Here is a 20,591-nt window from a genome sequence, read left to right as displayed (position 1 = left end):
AAGCTTGAGATCAGACCAGTTGCTCAGGACTTTATCCAGTGTGGTGTTGGAAACCTCCAAGAACGAAGACTGCACAACTTCTCTGAGCAACATGTTCCACTGCTTGACTTTCCTTATGGTAAAAAAGATTTTCCTTAAAAGCCCCTACGCTCTTCATCTTCTAGGTGTGTGCTTAAAGTTAGACTTGCAGGCCTTTGTTGGGGTTTCTAAACACATTTTTTTAAAGACTTATTTCCAAAAAGACTTAGTATTTCCTACTTATTTCAGCACCAGGATAGGAATCTACCATCTTACCTAACTTCAGCAACCTACAATGTAAACAAAACACTTGACGTTAAATAAGACAATTGCCTGTGAGTCAGCTTGCTCTTTTCAGTTTACACAATCTGGATTGCATTAACCCTTAATGATTTACTTTCAGTATTTGAAAACTAGTCATTATCTAAACATGTTGTTGTTTTTCCTCTTCAGCCTAAGGAAGCAGAAGCTTTCCTTCTGAGCCTCTCAGAAGAAATCCAACGTAGACTTGAAGCTGCTGGTATGAAGGGTAAACGATTGACCCTTAAAATTATGGTCAGAAAGGCTGGGGCACCAGTGGAGCCTGCAAAATACGGAGGTCATGGAATCTGTGATAATATCGCCAGGTAACTACGCATGGAAAAAAGGATGGTCAGTCATAGGCATGAGCACGGTTCTGCAGGCTGTCAAGCACCAAAACTTACAGGAAGACAGGACAGAAATTTTAAAGTGCTTGGTACCCCTTTATCTACGTATCAAATCTGCACCAAAATCAGAAGTAGAATATTATTATCAGAAGTATTCTGTGTTTGGGTTGTGCATATGTGGTCTTTTGGTCAACAGCATGGAATGTAAATCTCCCAGTGATAAAAAACACAGCATATTGGGAGGAGAAAGAAGGAAGACACTAAGGTGTCCGAATCGGAAAGAGAGAACAATTTTAACAGTCATTTTCTGCCTTTGAGTTTCTTCAAAGAGAAAATGGGGAAAAAAGAAAATATATCAGTAGCTGAAAAGTTTTTGGGCATAGAAGAAACAATTTGTGGTTTTCAGAAGAAGCAGGAATGGGAAAGAAGGAATCTGACTCCACAAGCGCATTCTTTGTGGTTTGAAATTGCTTTCTTGAGAGAATATACTCTTGCATGTCTGTGGATGCTACTTAAAAATTAAAGTGATTTAGTGAAATATTTTCAATGTATTATTGTGACTATCCATTTCTCTTGGTAGGGAAGTACATTTTTTTTCTCTTCTTCCTTTTTGACTTTAGTAATCTGTAGTTTAAGGTTGCTCTTAATTTGATAATAGTGTCAGGAAATACTAGCTAATAAAGGTGTTCGATCTTTTAAAGGGTTTATCTTCAAACAGTCATACATATGTATGTATACACCAACAATATACATATGTATACATACATATGTATATTGTTGGTGTACATTTCTCCAGCTTGCTCAATATTGGGGCTGTTTCTCCTTTTGCAGTACTTTTAGAAGACGTATTTACGTCCTGCACTATGACATGCATGCAAGCAGCATTTTTATTTCTTTCAGTGACCAGCTGAGTTCAAATGTTCTGCTGCTGCAAACTGTTCCCTCTTCCTGAGCTGTGTAGTGTTGGGTACTTTCCTTTTCCTTGAGGGGCTTTCTGCTGTTCCTTGGTAGGTTGTTGGGCACATGCTGATTGTGACAGTTGGAGTCAGTTCTCAGAGAAAATTGCCTTTGTACTTGTCAAGAAGGATGTCTGATCAGTACCATTCTCCTTCAAGTCTAGAGTGCGTGGGGACTAGGACAGTATTTGCAGAATTACTTGCTGCAGAAGACTGAGAGGCCACTTTGGATTCTGAAGATTGGAGCTGGCATCAGACACCTTGGGCTTCAATTGTCCGTCTTAGTACAGACAAGTTTCTTTGTGTTGAATCTGTCTTTCTTGTTGTTTCACCAATAAGTCTGAAGATAATTTTTTTAGTCCTAGAAAAGATGATGAAAATCCAAAGTGGAGCTAAGAAAGTTGAATCTCAAAATCTCAAGGTCAGAAGACTGTGCCCCATGTTTCAGCTGTTCAAGAAGGCAACTTGTTCATGTCTCTTGATCTTCACAGTTACATTTTTTCATATAGTCCTAAGTTCCTCATCAGAAGTGCCTTTGTTTTCTTGTGGATCATTATCAATGTAATAAAGTCTCTTTCTGCTTGGTCTCACTGCAGCACTGTTGATCTCACTGAGATGGTGCCTGTGATGGCTGCCCATCCCTGGTGAGATGGGATAACCCAGTTACTTTGCCTGGGTAGTCAGTTGATAGGTCACTGTCAAAGCAGTAGGACCTTCAGCTTCCACAAACAGCGTTGTTACTCTTACCCATTATTTATTTCTGATGCTTCTTTGTTTCCTATTATTCAACTGGATTATGTTGACTATAAAGATTTTTTTTACCTCAGATTTATTTATATGCTTGCATACTGAAAACACAAGAGTGAAATCTAGGCATAGAGCATCGTGTAGTTCTATGCTGTTTCATGCAAGATTGTCTCAGAACCTTCTAAATACACATTTATTCTTCAGACAGACACTTCTGTATCAAAGCAGTTGTTCCTTAGGTAAAGGGATGATCCTGGCTTTTGTGTGAGAGTGCATTTGGCATCTTCGAAGAAGGGTCTTTTCTACTTTTCCCTCCATCTCGGGTTGTTGTTACAGATGAATCCCTCCTGAACTGAAGGGTCATTTGCTCGAGGTTGCTCATCACGGAAGAGGTGGGGGTTCAGTGGGTTAGAGCTCAACAGTAGGACTTACATGCATAGTGTCTGTCTAATACTTGTGAGCTTGTGATGTACAATTCAGCTGTATTAAAAACTGAAACTACAAAATTCAGCTTTCACTGTCAGAAGCTCATCACCTTTGGGGACTAGTATATCAAGAAGAAAATCCATCAGTCTATACTTTTGTCTTCTGGCTGTCCTGAATTGTTTGAGCTGAAGATTTACTCTCAACAGCCTAAGAACATCTTTTTAGGATTGAGGTGTGTTGAGATAGAGTTTTATTCCTCCTTTATTGGAACTAGTGCCAGACTGCTTTGTCATGAACAGGTCAATGCTTTGGACCTTATTTCTGTGGTCAGGCATGCTAATATACATGTGCCCTGAAATTTCCCTAATTCATAAAGTCTTCATTAAGGTAAGATGAGGAGGCACCCAAGGATGCTAAGTTGTTCCCACATAGCTGAAGCAGTTCTGATGCCAGGATCTCGTTTGGCAGTGTCTCTGTTTCTGCTTCTGGCATTACTAATGAACTTAGCAACCCCAGTCAATCCAAATTATGTTATTTGATTATATAGGTGCTGTATTCCTGTCTTTGTTAGAGCATTTCTGTTCAGTCCAGTGAAAGGCTTTTTAGCAGCAGCAGGCTAAACTCTAGAAGTTGCATCCAGGCAAATGGATTAGAATCTCAGGGTGGTGTTCCCTCAGGTGTGCTTTCCCTATGTACAGCCTAGTTCCAACAATTTGGGATTATTTACTGGAGCTAAAAGTGACCAGTTTCTCTCTTCAGTTTAAGATTTTTCTCTGTAGCTATAGCTCATGACCCATTTCTTGCCCCCTCACCTCACAGGTTAATGAGTTGCTATGCTTTCTCATCCTACAGGTCAAGATTCCCTAGAATGATAATCATAGTCCTACAAAGGATTCAGACTCACAGGCACGCTTAAAATCAAATTCAACTTCTGAGATGTTAATGGTATTTTTACTGCATCATTGATATCAAGTCCTGATAGTACAGCATAGACCTTTGTAAAATATTCTTCTGAAATGGTGTGTACCTTTAGACCCGTCCTGCATTTCTCCCTAATATTTTGCATAGTTGCACCTTAATGGTGATACTGATCTCCTTTTTCTTAAAAATGTTAACTTGTAAGGCTCAGGGAGGTCTTCATATCTTTCACAGCAGGAAGGTTTTTCCTTTTCGTATTGGCAGAACCAGACCTTTCTGGAGATCACTTGGCTGTTCATGGTGGTTTCTGACAGATTCAATCAAAAGTAGAGTAAAATTTAAGGAGACACCATCAAAGTGTTTAGTAAGTTGCCAGGATGGCACCCTGTCAAAACACCAAGGTGGAACTTCCTTTTGTCCACAGAGCCCACTCCATCAGAGTTAAAACTGCATCGGTTACCTCAGTGAGAAGACTACATCACTCACATACGTTTGATTAGCCGTCTGAAATTCTGTCCTTACCTGTCTCAAATGTTAGGCCATTAGAGAATCCAGAACTACCAAGCACTACTACTGCCCTGCCAAGCTCTCAGGTGGCAATTTGTAAAACTCACAAGCAGGTAATTTTGTGAGGGTTGTTGCAGAAAATCGCCCACAGTGTAAGATGTGTATTTGGAACGTTGTTTAAAGTTACTTACCGTTAATCCGAGTTCTTTGTTATTTGTAATCCACATGCACATGCCTGTATCTGCTTCTCCCTCAGAGTTCCTTCTGAAACTCTTGCTTTAGACCTTTGACAATTGATGACTGAAATAACACTGAGCAAACTCTTTATGAACCAAGCTTGAGTGAAGGACAGTGCATGAGTGCATTTCTATGAGTACTGTAAAGTGAAACATTTTTGTCTGGCTTCAACAGATAGCATGTATATAAATATATATTATATTTGACAATTTAATGTGTGGACCGCACACTGAGAATGTTCAATTAGTAAGTAATCTGCTTTTTTTCTGTAGAACGTGCTTAGTTCTAATTACCTTTAAAAAGAAACCACAGAACAAAAGCAGTGTTCAGTTTCTGTATGTCAAGAAATTATGATCTGTCTTTCTTTGAGGTCCTCTCTGGAATAAATACAGAATTGTTGTTGTCTTTAGGATTTGTGAAATGGTTTCCTTTTTAACCATACTTTTTTGTTCTGTGTAGGACTGTGACTCTAGACCACGCAACAGACAGTGCAAAAGTAATTGGGAAAGAAACTCTAAACATGTTTCATACAATGAAACTGAACATATCAGATATGCGAGGGGTGAGTTAATGGGAAAACTGAAATTTATTCTCTGTATCAACCTTCTTTGATTAAATTCTTTCATAAATTTTCAGTTCTCCAAGGTAGACAATAACCAAACTTAAGCAAAAGTGTAGACAATACAAATAATATGTAAATTAGGCTATGCAATCATACTATGTTTTGTATGTTTACCTTTGAAAAACATGTTACAAAGCCATAAATGTAAAAAAAGAAAATTTTATTGTGGTATGGATTAATCCACAACTTAAAACAGCCTGAGGTAACAAAGTTAGACCATATATTCTACGGTTCTATTAGCACAGGTAAATTTTATTTTGTTTAGAATTTTCTGTAAACTTTTGCACAGTTATTAGTTAAGTAATTAATATAACTACTGCTTGTAATGCCAATCGAAGGTACAGATCAGAGGAGTTTTTGCTCTAGACTGCAAGTCTTAGAGACAGAAAAGTTGCCAACCCATGGTTTGGCCTTTGTTTGAAGGTGAATGGCTGGCTCTTTTGAATCATGGTTTATTTTAGAACATGCTTGCTCATCTCAGTGGTTTTATCATAGCAGTGTGAACCCATGATAAGACTGCTTTGGCATGAGCCATTTGTTACAACAGAGCACAGAGGCTTTCTAAAACAAATCTGCATTTACTGGTCATCTGGATGTAGAACAAGGGTTTTGATTCACAATGTTGCCTTGCAAAGTCAGCTCCATGGCTTGGGTTCCTTCTTGGAGTTGAGGAAATATATATCATCCTCTCTGCTGTGGTTTAACCCCAGCCAGCAACTCAGCCCCACCCAGCCGCTCACTCACTCCCCCTCAGTGGGATGGGCGAGAGAATCAGAAGAGTAAAAGTGTGAACATTCATGGGTTGAGATGAAGACAGTTTAACAGGTAAAGCAAAAGCCGCGCACTCAAGCAAAGCAAAACAGGGAATTCATTCACTGCTTCCCATGGGCAGGCAGGTGTTCAGCCGTCTCCAGGAAAGCAGGGCTCCATCACGTGTAATGGTCACTTGGGAAGACAAACGCCATCACTCCGAACGTCCCCCCCTTCCTTCTTCTTCCCTCAGCTTTATATGCTGAGCATGACATCATATGGCATGGAATAGCCCTTTGCCAGTTGGGGTCAGCTGTTCCAGCTGTGTCCCCTCCCAACTTCTTGTGCACCGCCAGCCGACTCGCTGGTGAGGTGGGGTGAGAAGCAGAAAATGCCTTGGCTCTGTGTAAGCACTGCTCAGCAATAATGAAAACATCCCTGTATTATCAACACTGTTTCCAGCACAAAGCCAAAACATAGCCCCTTATTAGCTGCTATGAAGGAAATTAACTCTATCCCAGCCAAAACCAGCACGCTCGCCCTGTCTCTTTCTAGTTCTTTGTCTGTCTCCTTTGCTTTCTTTCCTGACTTCTTGCATCGCTCTATTTCACTTGATTTCTTTAGACCTTGTTTTAGAGGATTCTTCTTCAAAGTTAGTATCTCCTAGGTGTTGCACATATTGTTTTGCAGAACAATGTACTACTTCTGACCAGGTGGCTCTGTTCAGCTCTGGAGGGGCCATGCAGTTCTAGATTATGTAATAAAGTGCAGATATATCCAAGGTCCCTTAGTAGTATTCCTTTCAACTGACTTTAGACACATCCAATGTCTATGTCTATATTGGAGTTAGTCCCCTTAAGCTTCACTTATACATGAAGTGAGTCATGCCCTTCTTCTCACAATATCTAGAAAAGGTCCTAAAGCGATACCCTTAGCTGTCCGTGCCGACACTTGGGCAGATGAATCCACTCACTTGTCCCATAGAGTTAACATAACACTTTAACTCAAACACTTGTCCTAAAAGGCCAAAAATCCCAGGCAAAGTTGTTGTACAGCACAGCAAACACAGTATTCCAAAGGCTTCTTTTAAGTTCTAGAACTCAAATCTAGAAATATTTCAAAGCAAAAAGATAAAAGTGCAAAGAAAAACTTTTTACAATAATGTTTTAGTATCCCATTAGTTGCAGCTAAGAAGCTGTTAAACAAAATCCTTGCTGTGTAATTATAGAAGACGATCTGGTGGAAATATGTACACGAGCTCCTTCATGCTTTCTGAGTCCTATACACAATTTTTTTTAAGTGTTGGGTTTTTTCTTAATAATTATGGAGGATTAGCAGTAAACTTGCACAATGTACCAGTGCATTCTTAGTTGGACACTGTTTTTGAACCCCTGTTGATTTGGTATTTAAAAGTTAATGAAAAGTGAGGATGTCTTTCAAAATGAGGAACACCGCATCTGATGAAGACTACTTTCATCAACGTACTTTCATCCATTGAGACTTTGCAACAGCCATGTCTAGAAGTGAAACAACATTATTTTTCTCATTTGTACACTGAAGTGATGGTTTTAGTATAGATTGTCCTCAGGAAAAACATTCCTTTCTTGTACAGGTAGCCAGATTTAATACTAATTACTTCCTGATCAGTACTTCTATGTTTGCTAGTATCTAAGAAATTTCATAATAAACGCATTGTTTCGTGATCCTGTTCACAGCACTTTCTATATCAGAGAAGTTAAGATGGTATTATCTTTGTAATTTCTTAGCTGTTGGATTGTGGTGGATAATCCTGGGATTTGTTTGGGATGTTTTTAGTGGCTATTTATGTGTATTTCAACATACTTTTATTTGTTTTCTCCCCCACTCACAACAGGCAGCCAATTTCAGAGAAGGCAATGCTATTATGAAAGAATTACAGATTTTTTTTTATTATCTTTTTTTAACTTCATAAAATGAATGTATTAATGTTTTGGATTTAGGTTGGAATTCAGGTACAGCAGTTAGTTCCCATCAGTAAAACCACTTCGGCTTGCTCAACAGTACAATCTGGACACTTACCTGGTGGATCGCATTCAGTTATTGATCTTTTTCATGTTCAGAAAGCAAAAAAGTGCTCAGAAGAAGAACATAAGGAAGGTCAGTAAGCTTTGTACTTTGCATGTGTGATAACGATCAGTTCTGAAGGGCTCCAACATAGATTACCTTTTGGAATACTGACTCAATATTATACCAGTACAAATTATTTAACATAAACTCTTTGAGAGCAGATTTTGCGGCTGCAAATGAAAATGCTACATATAAAACTTTGTATAGGATTATTCCAATAATTTTTAAAAGTTAATAGTAACAAAGGATACTTCAAAATAGACAGTGTTATAATTATGCTATATATTATATAAACTATTTAGCAAAGAAAACTGGAAATTAGCTTCACTGTATCTTGAATCTTCAGAGTATTTTTAACTATTAGATGATCATTCTGTATTTTCTTTTCATATGTATAGTATTTGTGGCCGCTATGGACCTTGAAATATCGTCTGATTCAAGAACTTGCACTTTTCTTCCATCTCGCGGTACCCATCTCACATCTGGTCTCAATTCTAATGTTAACAACACTGAGTCTGCTGTCAAATGGAATGGCGTACATTCTCCTATCAGTGTAAAATCCAGGCTTAATTTGAGTATTGAAGTTCCATCTGCTTCCCAGGTAAAATCTGAGAATATAAAATATCTGCAATATATTGTAATAACTTGGGATTGTTTGTCTTATTTGGATAGAGCAAAAAAAGTTACGTTACACTTTTTTAAAATAAAAAGAGCTCTAGTAGAGTACAATGCACAGGAAGAAAGTGTTATTGATGCAAAACTATTTTGCTTTAATAAAAGGATTTTTACAGAGCAGTCATTTGTAGGCTAACTCAAAAAAGATTCTATTTTTTCCAAGGAAAAAAATTTAATTTTCCAGTATCGTTTTCCCTTCCCATCACTTGCCAAAGGATTGGAATGGTACAGGAATGGAAAAATATGCCGAGGATGAAATATTAAAAAACATTACCTTCCACCTTTCACAACCAAAGCCCAGAGCCTAATTATAAAAAACACAAAATAAACTTCAGGAAAACTTCCATCAGAGAAATTAGACACATTCTGTAGTTAATGCTCAGTGTTTATATGATTGTGATATGATGCAGATATGTAAATTCCCTTTTCTTATGTTAGCTCTTAAAATTATTTCTGATTAGCTTAATCACTGATGAGTAGCTCAAGAAGAATTTTGACAAGTGTCGTTTTCATGAAGACAGAACTTCTAAATGTTTTCCATCCCTCTTTATGGGAGTAATATTCTTTGCCACAGATGCCAATAAATTATTATCAGGTAGTCTTCTCCACATAATTTCTTAAAGTCTTGTATTCTATACCAGTCTTTAAATTACACTATAAATTTGTCTTCAAGCTTTAGTCCGTGAGAAGGAACTGAACGGCAACTAGTCTTAACATTACCTCATATACTTTTACAATGGCTGTGCTCTAAGTTTCTGTCTAAAAGAATGTCAAGCTTGTATTTAGATTTAATTATTCATCTTCCTGTATTTTTTCAAATTTTCTTCAAATAATATTGGAGCTAAGGTGCACACTTAACATTTGTACAGAATATCACCTTTTAGATGAGAGGAGGACAATCTTTATTTAAGTAAAATATTTCTGTGGGGTTTGGAGCTTTTTTTTGTGCGTTTTAACAACGGAGGAGCCTCCTTATTTCCACCCCACATGTTATTCAAGCACATATATGTTACAAAGGTCTGGTATGAGCAAGGTGCACTGAATTCTGTAGGTATCTTAAGTATAAGCAGATTTACATGCTTTTCTGTAAAAATCTGAAATTTTATTTTCTGTAATTCAAATCTGTAAAAGCATTTGTTGATGTTCTGTTAACGGCTTTACCAAATATTTATACATTTTTAGAAGCTAATTATGCTTTTGGCAGAAAACTGTTTCTTCCATAATGCAATACCCAAGCTAGCTCAGGATCTAAAAGCAACTTGACTGAACAATGTGAAGCTCCATATACTCAGAGGAGTATGTTCCTATAGGAGGAATATGTATGAACAAGCGAAAAATGCACTAGCTGTGCAGTAGAGTTCCTAAAGCTTTGGCGGCCTTATAGCACAATATGCTTATCTTTCCTTCTGCTTTATAACCATATGATAATATGGAATATGATACAGAATTCGGTACAGGGAGGGAGTGGTGAGAGTTAGTCCCATACTGCTGTTTGTGTACTGTGTGCTAGGAGGGCAACAGCAAGGTATTTTACACCCAGGATTTCCAGAAAATGTTTATAGAGGTATATATGTAGCAAATTTGGAATGAGGGAACACAAACGGAATGTAGAATGAATAACTGAAGAGATTAATAATACAGACAGCTTTCATCAAAACCTCTTAGTTACCATAAGCCAAGTATCTTTTCATAGATAATTTGTAGTTCTTCTGTGTAAATCCAAAATCGGGTCATAAACTCCAAATTTTCTTCTTAAAGGTAAAAGATAAGGTTTTCTGACACTGCTGTGGAGTCTCATTTCGCAGAACTTACAGGCAAACATTGGCATTTATCTACATAGTTTTACTCAAATTTTACTTGTGAGAAAAGTGATGCCCTAAATCTGCTTGTCAGTTACATTCAGTTACTTGTGCAGCTGTCATTGTATACAGCAACTTCTAGGTACTGAGGGCTCATTTCAGTTGTTCCAAGTCGATAATTGATGGTAAGTACCTATTACGGCAAGCAAAAATTTGAATATAAAACTTATTTCATTATCAAAATCTATGGCAAGAGTCTGACAGTATGCAAACATACATGATACCATTAAAGTAAATTAGTAACATGTATCCTAGAACTATATAAAGAAAGAAATTAATTGCTTACTGCTTTGGTACCAGACACCAATTTAGTATTCATATCAACATGTTGCCTAATAATTTGAACTGAGAATTTGGGTTTCCTTATCACTACATAGTTGTAGAGGAAACCTTATATAGGATTTGTGATGAGAACACTGAATATTGTGAAAAGATAAAACTGAGCATTCATATTTACTGAACTACTTAGTCTTAAACGATATTTTTACATTTGGCTGCTGCAGAGTGTAACTGTCAGGTTCCTAAGTATGTTTGCATACACAGATTAAAATGAATATTTTTTTCTAAAATTCAAGAAGTGTAGAACTAATTTTTGAGTAAAATTAACTCTGTTATCTATTCCTCAGAAAAATCTAAAAGCTTTTATGTATTTGCAGCTAGATAAGTCTGTGCTAGAAGCTCTGCCGCCTGATCTCCGAGAACAAGTAGAGCAAATATACACCATTCAGCAAGGGGAGAATTACGGAGATGGCAAAAAAGAGCCAATAAATGGATGTAACGCTGCACTTCTGTCACAACCAGTTGGAACAGTGCTTTTACAAATACCAGAGCTCCAAGAAACAAATACCAATATGGGAATTAATGTGATAGCCTTGCCAGCTTTCTCACAGGTGGGATGTTTGCAGGGTATCAATAAACATCAACTTTCCACCTATAGGAAGAGTTAACAGCTTTTCCTTGAGACAGCATTACTGGAATCTGTGACTTAGCAAAATTATTTATGGTCTTTTAATATCTTTAAAAGTCTGTGCTTTTAAATGTAACTTGATCTATCACAAACATAGCATGATAGTTTTTATTACAGATTTATAGTCATCAGTATGCCTATGTTTTTGCTGTTGTTTAATGTAAAACCTCCTCATTTACACTTCGCTTTGCAATCCAGTGTTTAAATAGCCTTTTTTCTGCATTGCAGCTGAGTTACACTGCACTGTCAGTGTGAAGCAGTCCTAAAATCTGCTTAGCTAGTCACAGGAGACTCACTCTGTTTAAGTGGATGTTTTGATGGTGTAAAGCCAACCTCTACTAGCTTCTGTAGAGGTGACTGTTTGTATCACATTCCTGGGAGGAAGTCAGGCACAGCTAAAGGTTGTGCATATCTCCATAATTTTTAAATGAGCTCATATACAGCATGTCCAGGATGAGGAAAGTGCAAAGTTGTTTCTCAAAATAGGGACCTGAAGGCAGAGCAGTAATGATGTTTCTAATTATATTCCACCCTTCAATCCAAGATGGTGCTGAACAAATGTAGGGTAAAAAAAAAAAATAAAAATCAAAGATGGGATTACCCAGAGATATAATATCTTGCATATGCATCATTTAAAATAGAGCAGTATTTTTATTCTTCTATTTGCTGTGCCATTGCTCCATTGCTGTTCTCGGACAAAATGATATCACCTAATCAAATTTATAGAGAGAGATTTGTTGGTGTTTCTAAGGCATAATGCTGCTTAGCGGACAAAGAATCCAGAGAAAATTAGATAGAAATTCCTGACCTGTTTTCAGTAAATAGTAGTTAATGCATTATTGTTATTTAGAAGATGTGTAGTCTATACTGCTACTAAAATTTCTTCACCTTGATTCAAGTTCAATGGTTCAAAAACAGTTGTGTCAGTTTGTATTCCTGAACTGCAAAGTTGAGTTTCCCCAGTGGAAACATTGTGCGAATAGTATATGAACTCTCTGTACCCCAGCTGTTTTAAATTGTGTAGTTACATTCATTCATAGGCAAGAGTTTATCTTGGACTTGTGTGTTAAATTATGCTATGCTTTAAAGTACACCCCTCCACACTTGTTTTACCACTCAGTACTCTTTTTCAGGGTAAATATTAACTGCATATGGCTTTCTGTAAAAATTACATGTAGTTTGTGTTTATGCTTTACCTGTCTATTAATTAGGTAGTTGAGAATTGATTGTTGTTTCTTTATAACAGCATTACTTCTTGAAATTGTCTTAGAAATACCTAATATACACACTCAAATGCACTGGTTTTCCTGTCTCTATCTCCTAATGCAGTTTGTGACTGTGTTACTTGATCCAAAAATGTCGGCTTAGCAGAGCAGCCTTTTTGTTTGAAGATGTAGTTCAAGAAGAATTGGCTACTTCCTATTTCTTTGTTGGGGATATCCATACTATCTATTTTAGAATCCCTTATGCTTGTACTCCAAATTTTCTCCTGAAAACCATTCAACTTGCTTTATTGGCAAAAAGAGAACTACAATTTACCATTTTCCTTTTCTGAGTTAGGTCCAAGTTTAATACCTAGAATAATATGGTTGAATAGCTTCCTTAGACTTGGAGAAAAAAAATGCTAAAACCAGTTCATTAATATGGGAGGATTTTTTTCTCTGTTAAAATCAAATGTGAACTTAATTTAAAAATATCATCTTTGTCTAAATACAGTTTGACACAATTTTTTTTGTTAAAGTCTTTGTGGGAGTGTATATTGTATGACTGCACACAAACATTTAAGATTACTTTCTTTCAAATGATGCAGTGAACTAAGTAGTAATAGGTTTGAGGTGTAGAAATATTGCAAGCTACTCCAAATCGCGTACTTCAGCTACATCAACTCAGCAAACTTAAATGATGCCCTGCCATCTTTTTATAGCTTAATTAGGTTTGTTTTTCAACCCTTCATTCCTTTTGTCTGAACTGTGTTTTTATGACCAAATGCCAAGTTAATTGGCTGATAGTGATTTATTAATTGGAAAACATGTGGAAAACATCCTTTGTTGAGTAGGGTTCTCCCATAAAAAGAATCCAGATAGGTTGCGTTCATTTCCATCAGCTGCTGAAGTAATCTTAAAATTTAGAAGAACTGTATATCTCTGTAGCAGCTGAATCCTGTAAAAGCATAGGATGCAAGAAGTAAAGATTACAGATGCTTAGAAATGAATGGCATTTGTAGTAGTGGAGTTAATTACTGGTGGCAAATTTGCACCTCATCCTTACATTGTCTTAACATGGTATAGATTCCTTCTAATAAAATCTATACAGCACATCAAAAATACTGATAGCTGTATGCTGAGGTAATACATGAATTTATAAAATTGACGTTCTACATAATGTGAATGTGATACAGCTGTGTGAAAGCTATGTTAGGACAGTCTGGCTGTACAGCAAATTACCCGAAACTCCTATTAATTAGTGTAGAATTCATATGAACTTGACGGGTGGCTCTTCTAACTGAATTTTTACAGTTAGATTTTCAGACGGCAATGATAGGGGGAATAACAAAAATACATCCAGTTCCCTGTACTGCATTATTTCTGCGTGAATTATTAAGTGGTGTACACAAAAACCAGTGTTAATTCAGGGCCTCCCAAATTCCTGACTCTCGAATGCTTAACCAGAGAACGTTAACCTTTTTTAAATAGTTTTATTAAATAAAATTTGTATTTAAAAAATAACTTAAGCTTCTGGACTTAATTGGCTACATTCCACTACAATGCTTTGTTCTGTGCAATGTATGCAGTAATTGAGGTCAGAGTTGTTCCCATTTTTTCCTTTAATTAGTGCATATTTTGTGTGGTGAAAAATTTGTGTTGGCACATGGAATTCTAAAAATGGAAAAAATGTTGTGCTAAATTGCTGAGTTTTGCCTGTGGGAGCATGTTCATGTTTATTATCTGTATAATTTAGACATCATATGTGTAAATAGCACAGCCTACCTTCCTGACATAACATACATATTCTGGTTTTAAAAAAAGATCAAATCTCCATTGAAAATAAGAGGTAACTTTTAATATATATGCATACTGACGTATAATAAATACAGTATCTCAGATAATGGTAGAAATTGTATTGTGCCCTTAGAATAGTAATAGTAGTTTTGAATAAATTTTTTGTTTGTTTGTGCACAGCTCCTAGTTTTACCACTGAAATGAAGGGCACCCTCCCACTGGGCAGATTTAATCCTCTAAATTACAGGTTTGCTTTTTTGAATTAGATTTTGCAGATTATGAGCTGAAAACACTGCCCAATAATATTGGGAAACTCAGAATACAAGACTAGTCTGTCACTAATTTGCTACTTCAGACACACAGTGAGGGAAGATAACAGACAATACATGAAATTTTATTTTGTCCATATGAGTGTGTATGGCAATTGACAACAAATGATTTCCTATCTAGAATTCAAGCCCCTAGGACAGTTGGAAGGGACTGCATTTTTATTAGTTGAACAAGGGGTGGACAACTGTGGGGGAAAGACATTAAACCCTTTTGTGCTAGTTCAAAATATGAGGTATTTCCATGGATATTTTGTTTGAGGAGTGTAGCAGCTTCCAGGAAATAGAAGTATGAAAAGAAAAGGAGGAACAGAAGTCTGATTGTCACAGTGTTTGAGTTTGGAAATTTGAAGGGAATGTTCTCTGAGTTAGGCTTCATTGTTCTGTTGATATAGCTGTACTGTATATCAGTAGGTGCATAAAGATAGTGGTGAATAAAGTAGGTGAATAAAGATGGTTAGTGTATTAAAGGCCCATAAATAGTAATTTTATAAAATAATAAAGGTAGAGTAATATTGAAAGGAAAATTTTATGGTTTTTACAAGGCAAAGTACATGAAGAAAATGTACAACGTATTTTACAGTGTTTCAGTTATATCTCATTTATTTTTGCTTGGCATAAAATGTAAATACCTTTCTCATGTGAGTGATCTAGAGGAAAGCAAGCAGTGTTGCTCACTGGTAAAATAATCAAATGAATCTTTTGTTACTGTTCAGGTGGACCCTGAGGTTTTTGCTGCACTGCCTGCTGAGTTGCAAGCAGAGCTGAAAGATGCATATGATCAAAGGCAAAAGCAATCCGAGCAGCAACCTGCTAACACTTTCGGTGAGTAGATATAGTTGTACAATAGTTTTGTATAGGAGATGTTTACTATTTGAAGAGGTTTATGCAACCCTAAATAACAAACTGGAAAATATAACTAAAACTTCTATGAAGATGCTGTGTTCAATAGAATGTCTGTATTTATTTTTGACAGACTGTCAATTACAACCAGCTGTGGTCTCATTTTGCAAACAGATGCCTAGCTTTACTTAAATGGGGAATTAATTCAATTCCTTGGGACTGTGGCACTAAACTTACCCATGTCCATATGTTTGCAGAATGGAATCTAAACTTGATATGTCTTGTGATTTAAAGTATTGCATCTTCAGTACCTAAGTTAGTTAAACTATGTTCAGATAGCATTCTCGTGGTTCCCTGAAACTCATAGCACTGGTATGGGTTTCAGGCAACTAGAGATATGATACATCTCACCATATGTCTGATAGTCAGATGGTTTTACTCTGAGCTGATCACTGAGGTCTCCTTTTTATAATCAGTAGAAAGAAGTAAGATTAATTCCCTGTGCACATGCTTTGTCATAAAATAGGTTGGAAATGCCATTGGGTTCATTGCCAGTTAAATACTGCATTATTATAATCAAACCTTGATTTCATAGTCAGTGCACTAATACAGATATGTTAGTCTGATGGAATGAGAGCAATTTCCTTGGTAAACTATGATAAAAGCAGTTTGGGGGGCTTTTTGCTGCTGGTTTTGCTGATAACCACTGGTGGGAAGTCTTAGCGGGTATCTAGGTGGGACAGTGCTCTGACTGAGGCGAAGCAATTTGTCCAGTAGGCTTCAGATTTCACCAGCTGCTCATATTCAAGCACTGAAATGCTTGATATTACAAGGTTTATGAATAGTTGAGTATCCTCTGAGTACACTAATGTCTAGCAGTGCTTTTCAAATACTTAAAACATTGCCCATATCTGGAATGGCATGCGAGTGTTAAGTTGCTTTATCTAGGTTATGTTCTCCCAATTGATCCATAGATTTTTATGAAATATCCAGAGTCCCCCTTTCAATGGAAAAATATTAAATTTTAAATGTATCAACCACTGACTATTCCTGTGTTTTTCAGTGTCAAAAAATCCTTTCCTACACCTGAAGCATGCAACAATGAAAAATAAGAAAAAAATCAGGAAAAAAAATCCAGTCAGTCCTGTAAAAAAGATTCAGAGTCCTTTGAAAAACAAACTCGTTGGTAGCCCTGCAAAAAACGTGCTGGCTACATCTGGAAGCCCACAGAAGCTAATAGATGGTTTCTTGAAACAAGAAGGAACAGCTGCTCAGGTAATTTTACCGCTAACAGCTTTCAGTAAAGCTATGTCCGTTTCTTTAGACTTAGTCCGTGTTTGCAAAGGCAGCTTGTTTTCTTTCCTGGATTCTTTACGAGACGCTTATCTATGTGTATATATGTGGTGTTACCATATTTGCCAGCCTGAGCGTTATCAACTTTTATGTTTGGAACAGCCAGAAGCAGTTCCATCAACTTCAGATTCTTCAGGCCCATCAGCTCTGCAGACTGAACAGCCTGGTTCATTTAGGCCACAAGCACCCAACCTAGCTGGAGCTGTTGAATTCAATGATGTAAAGACGTTGTTGAAAGAATGGATTACAACTATTTCAGGTACAGGATGTCATGCTAGTGATTATCTTGCATGCATCACAAGGAAAACTATTTTTTTAGTAGGCTTTTTGTACTTTCTTCCTTCACTCTTCCTTTCACTGGTTATTTTTCACAGTAATCGTGAAGTCTTACTGCCTTGCAATCTTGGAGTAACTTGATTCTTCCTACTCAGTTGTTATTCTGTGGTTTTGCCAGCTCCTGTTTCTTGCTTAATATTGTGAAAATCCACCTGCTCTCTCTTCAACCCATTTGTCAGGCCCTTGTCTTATGCCTTAATGTTACTTGTGTGGGAGGTTTTCCTTATTTTGTCCAACATGTTACAACCACTAGGATGAAAACTATTGAAAGGGAATTCCTCTTTTATGAAGATGTCATTTTAGAGGCAAAGGAATGCAGTTTTTTTTTCAGAATAACTGCTGGAAAGAATTCTAGAATAAAGTGCAAAAGTGTAACAAACACCATTGCTAAATTGTGATTTGTGAAATTAGCAATGCAATTTCAAACAATTAACAATGCCTTAATATCTTGGGAAATTGACCTGTGAAATCCTTCATACCCTGGACATTACTATTCTCCTAAGAGTTTCAAAACAGCCATTCCATTCTAAATCCTTATTTCTTTTCCCTTTGGTTAATATTAGCTTGGCTGTCATTTGTTCTTCCTGAAGAAAAAAAAGAAGAGGTCTGTGAGACAGATATTTCAGGACCTTGCAGCCCTTCTGTGTACACAACTTGAGATGCTGGGGGGAGGTATGGGAATACAGCAATTGTCAGATCAGCCCCTGATTCTGATGCGCTAACACTGCAGAATTTTTCTCTTATATTCCAATTATTCTATGATCATATTCTAAGTATACTTAGAGAAAAGTTCTCTCATTTTTTTTATTACAGATCCTATGGAAGAAGACATTCTACAGGTTGTGAAGTATTGTACTGATCTAATAGAAGAAAAAGATTTGGAAAAGTTAGATCTGGTTGTTAAGTACATGAAAAGGTAGCTTATTTGCTAGTACTTCTGACATTTAGACTTTTTGTTAGCACTTATGCACTAGATGCTTCAATGTGAGGCCACAGGCCTATTAGATACACTCATTATTACATCAATGAGTGTAAATATTTTTCCCCCAAAAAGGGGGGGGGGGAGAAGTTGGGCAGATAAAATAGGTAATTTGTGAAAAATTGATAGTAGCATTTAATAGTATTTGCTACGAAGTCTTTTGTTTCCAGGCAAAGGATATAGTTTTTGTCGTCATTGTCCCTGTTCATCCTGTTTGCATTCATTTTTCATGTCACCTTAGATCTTTCCTTTGTTTCATCTGATTTCAGTTCTCCTGCTGTATCCAGATCCTGTCTCACCTCTCCAACCTATTAAATCCATTTTTGTTACTTAGTTACTGTGCTCCTATTACTCTTCCCATGAGTCAGGAGGCCCAAGTTCCATTTGACTTGCTTACTGATACTTAACTATGGAGCTCAGCTTTCCATGTCTTGTATCTGGAAAGTACTTATTTCACAGAATTAATCAACACCCAAAAGACTACAGCAATGTAAAAACTTCGCTGTGCTTTTATATTATGGGATGTCTTTAGGCCTCAGAAAATGCAAAATGCACAGTGCAGTTGTAGAATGCTATATAGTAAATTCCTTATAAAACTCTTCGGAAAGCATCACGCCCTGTTCCTGGTCCCTGTATGCGAGATTTGCACTGGTGGCAGCATGTCTCTCCAAAGCCTGGTAACAAGCGTAGGACAAGGAATGAGGAGTTGGATGATACGCAGTTATCCATATGGTACTGATGTTAGGTCTTCCAAAGCTGTAAGTGTAGGAGCCCTCTGCTCTCCTGTAATAGCGATCTAGAAGGGGATTTTGAAGTACAGAGCTGCTTTGTTTTCCTTGGGCATTTCCTTGATTTGCTTCTAGTAGCAGCTGAATGATAGAGGTAACTCATAGCCCTCTGTGGGCCTCCATTATTTGGTTCCATTTTTAGCAACAAGCACAATATAGTGCCCCCAAAACCTATTATTTAAATGTCTTAATCACCCTTGGCATTTGTTGGAAGAAAAAAGCAGCATGTTTGTCTTGGGAGGAGGAAGGAAAGATCAGGATCCAGAAGCTTGCCATGTCTGATTCTTCAGTATGAGGTTGGTAGAAGGTCACCACTTTAATCGCAGGCTTACAACCACTGCAAGATGCTAACATTTACAAGCTGGTGTGAGACTGTTCAAATCAGAAATTTCACCACTGAATGGCAGAGGAATCTGTGGCCTTAGATAAGACTTGGTATATTTGAAGAGATAGGGCTTTACCAAGATGGAATCAAAATACCATTCATCGTGAATTGTTGTGATCTTGTCTTCCAGTACGAAGACCAAAACTTACTGTAAAAAGGACTGGTTCTGTAATGGTAATTTTCTGCCTCTTCTTCCTTTTCCCCTTCAGGTTAATGCAGTCATCTGTGGAATCAGTTTGGAATATGGCATTTGACTTCATTCTTGACAATGTTCAGGTAGTTTTACAACAAACTTACGGAAGCACATTAAAAGTTATCTGAACTTGTAGTAAAGAGCTTGGTGAGAGCCTGGAGCTCTCTGCTAGCTGTGCCATAAGTGCTTGTGAGGTATTTGCAAAGTGCATGATAGTAATGCCCTGAGTTTTTATAATTTCAAATTTCTTTTTAAACAACAAAGTGTTTTGTACATTTCTTTTCAGAAAGTGCCAAATTTGTCAGTATTGCATGTAAATAATTGTGTTAAAATTCTTTTATTGTAGTATAGAATCTATTTACAAAATGTTTGTTTATAAAGTTTTATGGATTTTTACAGTGAAGTGTTTACAGTTGTTTAATAAAGAACTGTATGTATATTTTTGTACTGATTCCATTTTGTGATGCCTCAGTTTGAATATAGCTAACCCCTTGTATTAAAGCCGCAGCTTTGATTCATTTCACAACGTTTTACACAGTGACACTGCCTCAACACGCATAGGAGACTGCTGTACATTCACCTGGCTGCTTTTTCTTTCTCCCCCACTGACTTTATTACAGATTTTAAGCCAAGGGAAGAGTATTAGCTCATTTTCAGTTTCATCCTTCAAAGACAGAAACCAGCATGGCCCAGCCACTCCCAAAGCACACACAGTGTTAGCTGAAGCGTAATTGCTCTCTGAGCTCTGTGTATTCAGGTGTACCATTACCTCCAGAGACGTGTGCTCGTGGGGGAAAACAAGTAGAGATCTTTAAACAGTTACCCAAACAAAGCACTGTAAAGGAGCTGGGGGTAGCTAACATGGAGCACTGTTTAAGCCTGTATCAGGCTTCTGCATTGCTCCTGCTGGGGGTAGAGCCACATTCCACTCTTAAAATACCACAGTTCTCCCTA

General features: G+C 37.1%; 1 protein-coding gene across 7 annotated transcripts in view; it reads left to right on the top strand.

Moving 5' to 3' along the window:
• The window catches only part of REV1 (REV1 DNA directed polymerase), a 64,240-nt gene extending 44,215 nt beyond the window's left edge, over positions 1 to 20,025 (top strand). For 3 of the 7 annotated variants that reach the window (XM_075524116.1, XM_075524135.1, XM_075524126.1), the window contains exons 14-23: positions 472 to 644; positions 4,916 to 5,018; positions 7,808 to 7,964; positions 8,333 to 8,535; positions 11,125 to 11,358; positions 15,477 to 15,585; positions 16,667 to 16,878; positions 17,059 to 17,215; positions 18,106 to 18,208; positions 19,654 to 20,024. In XM_075524116.1, the coding sequence (XP_075380231.1) occupies positions 472 to 644; positions 4,916 to 5,018; positions 7,808 to 7,964; positions 8,333 to 8,535; positions 11,125 to 11,358; positions 15,477 to 15,585; positions 16,667 to 16,878; positions 17,059 to 17,215; positions 18,106 to 18,208; positions 19,654 to 19,765 (1,563 nt within the window). In that variant the 3' untranslated portion in view covers positions 19,766 to 20,024. Of the gene's footprint in view, positions 1 to 471; positions 645 to 4,915; positions 5,019 to 7,807; positions 7,965 to 8,332; positions 8,536 to 11,124; positions 11,359 to 15,476; positions 15,586 to 16,666; positions 16,879 to 17,058; positions 17,216 to 18,105; positions 18,209 to 19,653 lie in introns of all 7 variants that reach the window. The other 4 variants (XM_075524149.1, XM_075524158.1, XM_075524168.1 and 1 more) reach the window with 2 other exon arrangements.
• Positions 20,026 to 20,591: the final 566 nt, after the last annotated feature.

Source organism: Mycteria americana, chromosome 1 (assembly GCF_035582795.1).
Source record: "Mycteria americana isolate JAX WOST 10 ecotype Jacksonville Zoo and Gardens chromosome 1, USCA_MyAme_1.0, whole genome shotgun sequence".
NCBI lineage: Eukaryota > Metazoa > Chordata > Aves > Ciconiiformes > Ciconiidae > Mycteria > Mycteria americana.
This window is presented reverse-complemented; position numbering and strand designations above follow the sequence as displayed.